The 7871-nt window shown below is 40.9% G+C and overlaps 1 protein-coding gene across 1 annotated transcript; it reads left to right on the top strand.

The window, feature by feature from the left end:
* Positions 1 to 2123: 2123 nt before the first annotated feature.
* Positions 2124 to 5575, top strand: LOC138339265 (uncharacterized). The gene is made up of 3 exons (XM_069290850.1): positions 2124 to 2484; positions 2821 to 3214; positions 5473 to 5575. Exons 1-3 carry the CDS (start codon positions 2124 to 2126, stop codon positions 5573 to 5575), a joined length of 858 nt encoding a protein of 285 aa, XP_069146951.1.
* Positions 5576 to 7871: the final 2296 nt, after the last annotated feature.

The following is a 7871-nucleotide window of genomic DNA, read 5'->3' as shown; positions in this document are numbered from 1 at the left end:
ATTCACATTTTCATATGTATCTTCCTCATTTTCTACTGGTCTTGATTTACATTTTGATTTGCTTGACATGACTAGTCGTATCTCTACTCCGGTGGGTGAGTCGGTGATAGTTGAGAAGATGTATAGGTCTTGTCTTGTGACTTTTATGGGGAGCAATACTCATGTAGACTTGATTATTCTAGAGATGGTTGATTTTTATGTTATCCTGGGTATGACTTGGCTTTCTCAAAATTTTGCAATCTTAGATTGTAATGCTAAAACTGTTACATTGGCCAAGCCTGGGACAGATCCGCTAGTGTGGGAGGGTGACTATACTTCCACCCCAGTTCGTATCATATCCTTTCTTTGTGCTAAGAGAATGGTTAATAAGGGTTGTTTAGCTCTTTTGGCACATCTCAGGGATGGTACTTCCCAAGTACCTTCAATTGAGTCTGTCTTAGTAGTCCGTGAGTTTCTGGATGTGTTTCCTGTAAACCTTCCTGGTATGCCACCGGATAGGGATATTGATTTTTGTATTGACCTGGAGCCAAGTACTCACCCCATTTCCATACACCCATATAGAATGGCTCCAGCTGAGTTAAGGGAGTTAAAGGCCCAACTTCAGGAATTGTTGGGTAAAGGTTTTATTAGGCCAAGTGCATCCTGTTTTATTTGTGAGGAAGAAGGATGGAAGTTTTCGGATGTGCATAGACTACAGTCAACTGAATAAGGTAACTATTAAGAACAAGTATCCGCTTCCTCGCATTGACGATTTGTTTGATCAGTTACAAGGTGCTTGTACCTTCTCAAAAATCAATTTGAGATCTGGTTATCATCAATTGAAAATACGAGCAACAGATGTGCCAAAGACTGCTTTTCGAACCAGGTATGGGCATTATGAATTCTTCGTAATGTCTTTTGGGCTTATGAATGCCCCTACTGCTTTCATGAGCCTGATGAACGGGATTTTTAAGCCATACCTGGATCTCTTTGTCATTGGGTTCATTGATGATATACTGATGTACTCAAAGAGCAGGAAAGAACATGAGGAGCATTTGAGAATTGTATTGGAAGTGTTGCGGGAGAAAAGGCTTTATGCCAAATTCTCCAAGTGTGAGTTTTGGTTAGATTCAGGGTCCTTCTTAGGGCACGTGGTTTCTAAGGATGGAGTGATGGTGGATCCTTCTAAGATCGAAGCAGTGAAGAGTTGGGTAAGACCTACTAATGTTACAGAGGTAAGGAGCTTTGTTGGTTTAGCTAGCTACTACCGTCGATTTGTCAAGGGATTTTCTTCGGTTGCTTTCCAACTGACAAATTTGACTAAGCAGAGCGTTCCATTTGTATGGTCGGACGAATGTGAAGAAAGCTTCCAGAACCTCAAGACCTTGTTGACTACTGCACCAATTCTTACCCTGCCAGTGGAAGGTAAGAATTTCATTGTTTATTGTGATGCATCTTATTCTGGGTTGGGTGCAGTGCTAATGCAAGAGAGGAATGTAATTGCTTATGCTTCAAGGAAATTAAAAGTGCATGAACGTAACTATCCGACCCATGATTTGGAGTTGGCTGCGGTCGTGTTTGCATTAAAGCAATGGAGACATTATCTATATGGGGTTAAGTGTCAAGTCTATACAGATCATCGTAGTTTACAGTACGTCTTTACTCAGAAAGATTTGAATTTGAGGCAGGGGAGATGGATGGAATTACTGAAGGACTATGATATCACTATTTTGTATCACCCACGAAAAGCTAATCTGGTGGCAGATGCTTTAAGTAGAAAATCAGGGAGCATGGGAAGTCTAGCTCACTTACAGGTTTCTAGACGCCAATTGGCTAGAGAAGTTTAGACTCTGGCTAATGACTTTATGAGGCTGGAAGTACTAGAGAAGGGAGGATTTTTGGCCTGTGTGGAGGCAAGATCTTCCTTTCTTGACAAGATTAAGGGAAAACAGTTTACTGATGTGAAACTGATCCGGATTCGAGAAATGGTATTGCGAGGAGAGGCTAAAGAAGCAAAAATTGATGAAGAAGGCGTTTTGAGAATTAAGGGAAAGGTATGTGTGCCCCGCGTCAATAATTTGATTCACACTATTCTTACAGAGGCTCATAGTTCAAGGTATTCTATACATCCTGGTGCAACCAAGATGTATCGTGACCTAAAGCAACATTTTTGGTGGAATAGGATGAAGTGTGACATTGTTGATTTTGTTGCCCAATGCCCGAATTGTCAGCAGGTAAAGTATGAACACCAGAGGCCCAGAGGAACACTTCAGAAAATGCCCATTCCTGAATGGAAATGGGAAAGAATTGCAACGGATTTTGTGGTTTGTCTTCCAAAGATATTGGGTAAGTTTGATTCTATTTGGGTAATTGTTGACAGATTAACTAAGTCTGCTCACTTCATTCCGGTTAAGGTGACTTACAATGCAGAGAAGTTAGCCAGACTCTATATCTCAGAAATTGTTCAATTGCATGGAGTTCAACTTTCCATATTATCAGATAGAGGTACGCAATTTACTTCTAAGTTTTGGAGAACATTGCATGCTGAATTAGGTACTAGGTTGGATCTTAGTACTGCATTTCACCCTCATACCGATGGTCAGTCTGAGCGAACGATTCAGGTTTTGGAGGATATGCTTCGTGCATGTGTGAAAGAATTTAGTGGTCATTGGGATAACTTCTTACCCTTAGCAGAGTTTTCATACAATAATAGCTATCACTCAAGTATTGATATGGCCTCATTTGAGGCACTATATGGGAGGAGATGTAGGTCTCCCATTGGTTGGTTTGATGCATTTGAGGTGAGACCATGGAGTACCAATCTTTTGAGGGAATCGTTAGATAAAGTAAAATTCATTCAGGAAAAGCATCTAGCAGCTCAGAACAGGCAGAAAGATTATGTAGATCGAAAGATTAGGGACTTGGATTTTATGGAGGGTGAACAAGTCTTGTTGAAGGTTTCACCCATGAAAGGGGTTATGCGGTTTGGTAAGCGAGGTAAGCTTAGTCCAAGGTATATTGGTCCATTTGAAGTTGTGAAGCACGTGGGGGAGGTGGCTAATGAATTGGCATTACCTCCAGAACTCTCAGGAGTGCACCCGGTATTTCATGTGTCTATGCTTAAAAGATACCATGGGGATGGAAACTACATTATTCCTTGGAAATCAGTTCTTCTTGATGAGAATTTGTCTTATGAGGAGGAGCCTGTTGCTGTTCTAGATAGAGAAATCCGCAAGTTGAGATCAAGGGAGATTGCATCCATCAAGGTTCAATAGAAGAATCGGCCAGTTGAAGAGTCCACTTGGGAGAAGGAGGCTGATATGCAAGAAAGATACCCACATCTTTTTACAGATTTAGGTACTCTTTCTCTCCCTTGTTTTTCTTCTTGTGATCGTTAGAGGACGAACGACGGGTAAATTGGTATCTATTGTAACAACCTGTTTAGTCGTTTCGAGCAGTAGAATTTTTTTTATAAGAATTGACTGGGTCGACGGATCATGCGACGGACCGTCATGGTCACGAAGGACCGTGACACACTCCGTCGTCCCACACTTGTATAATTCTTCTGCTGCTCTCCTCATTACCCTCGACGACAGATAGGACGAACCATCATAAGCACAACATTTTGTCGAGGATCTCCGTTCCAAAACACTTCAACTCGAAAATCTGGGTACTGAGATCGACTCTATGAACTTCACGACGGAATTGAAACATGGACCGTCGTAGATACGACGGATCGTCACAAACCTTTTTACTGAATTTAACTCTCTGAACTTTGTGACATACCTACAGGACGGACCGTCGCAGATACGACGGGCCGTCACAAGCTGCGTAACCCCAACTGGATCGGATTTCTGCTAAAAGTTTTAAAGGGGTGTTTTGGACTATTCATGACTATAATTATGAAATTAGTGGGGTAAGTTTAATAATGTAATTACTTGGGGGTTAAAGGAGATAACATTAAAATAAATAATGGGTTACTTTTATCAAAATGAATTATATGATAATTAGGGTAAAAGAAAAAGAACCTGGAGAAGGAAAAATAAAAAGAACAGAGAGAGGGAGAACGAGCGAGAAAAGAGAGAAGCGAAAAGGAAAGCAAAGAAGTAGCTCGCTTGATCACGATTCTTCGGTAGAGGTAGGTTATGGTTTATTTCTATGTGATAGATAAACTCTAAATAGCAATTGATATGTATTGGGTGGTATTGTACAGTCTTCTATATGCTTAATTGTGTGGTTGCATGATGTGATTATGTAATTATGATGGATTAGAATGATGAGAATGTCGAATCTTAAACCTTAAATCCTCTTTATTAAGATGACGCCTTAACATAAAGAAGGCTTGATGAACTAAAATAATGAGATAAATGGATCGGGTGTCACGTTCCGACACGTAGTATTAGGGGATCAAAGTGTCACATTCCGACACGTAGTATTAAGGGATCGGGTGTCACGTTCTGACACGTAGTATTAAGGGATCGGGTGTCACGTTCAGACAGTAGTATTAAGGGATCGGAGTGTCACGTTTCGACACGTAGTATTAAGGGATCGGGTGTCACGTTCTGACACATAGTATTAAGGGATTGGGTTTCACGTTCTGACACGTAGTATTAAGGGATCGGAGTGTCACGTTCCGACACGTAGTATTAGGGGACCGGAGTGTCACGTTCGACACGATAGTAATGAAGAGAATGAATCTTGAATTATGTTAATATACTCAAATTCAAAGAACCTATTTCCCAAATGAGTATGGTGTGGAGGCTTGAGTCCTCATGGGTGTGCTTGGTGTTGTTGCCAATGGTTCTTGTACTTGTTGTTGTCACCTGCTAAGCATTGTAGTTGATTTTTTATTACTATTTGATATATATTGCTTTCTATTTTGAGTTGGCCGATGATACCTACTCAGTACGTGTTCCTTGTACTGACCCCTACTTGTATTCTTCTTTTTGTTATTTGTGGAGTGCAGCAAATGTACCATCGACTTCGACTCGTCCGCAACTGTAGCCAGTCCCCAGCATATCAGATTTCAGGGTGAGCTATTATTCCTAGCTCGGACTGGATTCTTTCCTTCACGTCTTGATGTTTTTGAAGTTCGGACATGGACCATCTCTTTTACTTATTTTAGCTTCTTAAATACTCTTAAATTAGAAATTTGAGGATAGATGTTCTTGGTGTGATGACTTCCAAATTTTGGGGATAATAGTTGATAAACTTTTAGAAGCTTATTTATTGGTTATATTAATAAGATTTTGAGTCTTCCGCATTATATTTTGTTCATTATGGTTGAAATATTGGTAAATGTTAGGGTTTAGAATTGTTGGTTCGCTCACATAGTAGGATAAATGTGGGTGCCACTCGCGGCTCGTTTTGGGTCGTGACAGTTCCTCCCGATCTAAACCACCATCAGCAGGACTGGTCCCGATCATTAGGGTCCATCAGTTAGAGGCCCACATGGTCACCTTGTTGCATCAACATCCAACCTTGGATGCTGAGATCTATTGCCGAGACTGAGGACCAGATTGAGAAAAGAATGGCTCAGCAGACAAAGCGAAAGATTCAGGCAGTCCACCAGCGTGTCGATGCGTTTGAGCTGTGATTTATTCCACACCCAACCCCCACCATTGATTTGACGACACTTCAAAAGGCTGTAGCGAGTCTACGGGAAGACTTGGATAGTATACTTCAGATGAGGGGACCCGAGCTTGATAGCGCACCTGTGGAGCTAGCGAAGGACCCAGTGCTTGTTGAAATATTCACTACCACCACTATACTACCTCCCATGCCACGTAAGTGTGCAAAGAGGCATCGTTGCAGCTGTACTAGTGAGGGTGAGAATGCTCATGCATTGAAGAAGGAGCGGACAAATTTGGAGGCTGTGAGAAGAGCCTTTTTTCTTGATAAGGAGGCCCGTCAGATGAGGGATAAAGAGTTAGCTGCTGGGGTGTCTAGCTACATAGTGGAGGTTGTTGAGAAAAACACTATTGAGGGTGCAGATACTACTATGGGCACTACTGAGGGTGTCCCTACTAAGTGTGCGGGTTTCGGGAAATCGAAACCCTCCTCCTTTTTAATCTTCGGTGCTATGTGCCTCAGGTTTGCTTCACCTACCACCCTATATTTATATTTCTTATGCATTGGATACAATTGCATGTTTTTTTGTTGGGGGTGGGGTAAATGGAAAGTGAGTGATAGGGTGAAGTCTGAGTAGCCTAACTCACGGTCCTCTCTTGGTGGTTTTCTTGCCGGTGTTCTTTTGCCCTGAAAGACTGATTTTTACTGTTGAACCGGCATACGTTTCAACTTTTACAAAGTATGAAAGTGAAAAATGAAGCATGATGGCTAAACATGAATGATATCTCGTTCTAAGAAAGTGCTTGAATGAATAGGTATAATGAATGTTTAATGTTGGCTCTAATCATGACATAGAGATGCACCCACTTCATGACCCTCACTCTAACACTCAAACTAGGTGACCAATAATCTAATAGTGTAATATGGTGTGAACAAAGTGTGAGGAGATCGAATTTTTCCCCTGTTGGTACCTAGCTAGAATTGCCTGGTTAGTCCTGCAAAAGGAATCTTTGTTACACAATTAGGAAAGGATCATAGGCCCTTGTTCAAATTAGCAAACATCTAGCCTAAAGTGAAGTGAGCTGAATGAAATTTTTATCCCTTTTTGATCCAAATAGTTTGAGCTTATAATAGACCTTTCTTTTCCACCAAGTCAACTTCCCTGGGTATAATATGTTGGCCCTGGTCCCTCCTTGGACATGTGCAACTCAACTTAGGAAAAATTAATAAGTTGAGAGTGGCGAATGTAGAAACTGACCTCGTCTTGGCCCCTGCCCAACCCTGGGTAATGTATACCTCGACTCATGGCAAAGCTATAAGTTGAAGGTGGATATTATGAGTAATGACCCGAAAAGCGGGTATGAAAATGAGTAATGTGGAAAAGAAAAGGGACAGTGAACAAGAGAAGCGACTCAGTCAAAATTGTCAATTGAATATAAAAAAAAGAGTGTTGAACAACAAAAAGGAAGTGAGAGTCACTTTCACAAAATATAAAGAATGGAGAAAAAAAGCAAAGATGACAAGAAAAGTAGGGCATAATAGATAATGAAATAGGTACGACACTTAGCCGTATATCTAGGAGGGTAACAACTCACTAAAATGTGCCTATATGTACCATACCTAACCCTGAGCCTACATTAAAAGCAAAGAAAGTCCTATCGTGATCCTAAGAGTCTAATATAGTGAACTTAAGCTGTGAAAATAAGGGCAAGCCTATAGCGACGAGTACCAACTAGATGTGAATCTATTTTGAGAGTGATTGTTGAAAAATGATCCTTATACTCAACAATAAAATCACTATATGGAAAAAGTGGATATCTTTTGAAGTGAGGGCACTAGTATATTGGAAAGTTGGTACGCTGGCGAGAAACAAAAGAGTAGAGGTGTGACTGCATGGTGAGTCTGTGTCATGGTATGATCCGCAAGTTGGGATTGATAGACATGTGATTGCGGAAGCTTAAAAGAGGATACTTGTGTACAAAGTGTTGTGTTGACTCATAGTGCGTCGCTTAAGGACAAATACCAAATTTAATTTGAGGGTGTTGATGTACCGTGGTTTCAAGGTATTTTCAATGTGTTTTCCTTAAGATTGTGTGTATCTACAGCCTTTTTGTAGTAATTTTAATATGTTTTGTCTTTGTTTTATAGGAAAGCCGTCCAAAATGAAAATGTAGAAGGCTGTTAAAAATCAGTGCAGAAGTGACCTACGAAGCCATCGACGGCCCGTCGTCCCATCGACAGATCATAGGTAGTGACTGTCGAATGAATGTTCAAGTATCTGTAAGCAACTTAGGGAATTCTGACTAAGTAGGGGGCTACGA

The sequence above is a fragment of the Solanum lycopersicum genome, chromosome 11 (assembly GCF_036512215.1).
Source record: "Solanum lycopersicum chromosome 11, SLM_r2.1".
In the NCBI taxonomy this organism is placed as follows: Eukaryota; Viridiplantae; Streptophyta; class Magnoliopsida; order Solanales; family Solanaceae; genus Solanum; species Solanum lycopersicum.
The sequence above is the reverse complement of the archived record's forward strand: the minus strand, read 5'-3'. Positions and strand labels throughout refer to the sequence as shown.

Coding starts and splice junctions, on each gene's coding strand:
- LOC138339265 (XM_069290850.1), top strand. CDS start 2,124: ATGTATCGTGACCTAAAGCAACATTTTTGGTGGAATAGGATGAAGTGT. Junction 2,485..2,820: donor TTCCATATTATCAGATAGAG/GTACGCAATTTA, acceptor GGGAATCGTTAG/ATAAAGTAAAATTCATTCAG. Junction 3,215..5,472: donor CTAGATAGAGAAATCCGCAA/GTTGAGATCAAG, acceptor TTGGATGCTGAG/ATCTATTGCCGAGACTGAGG.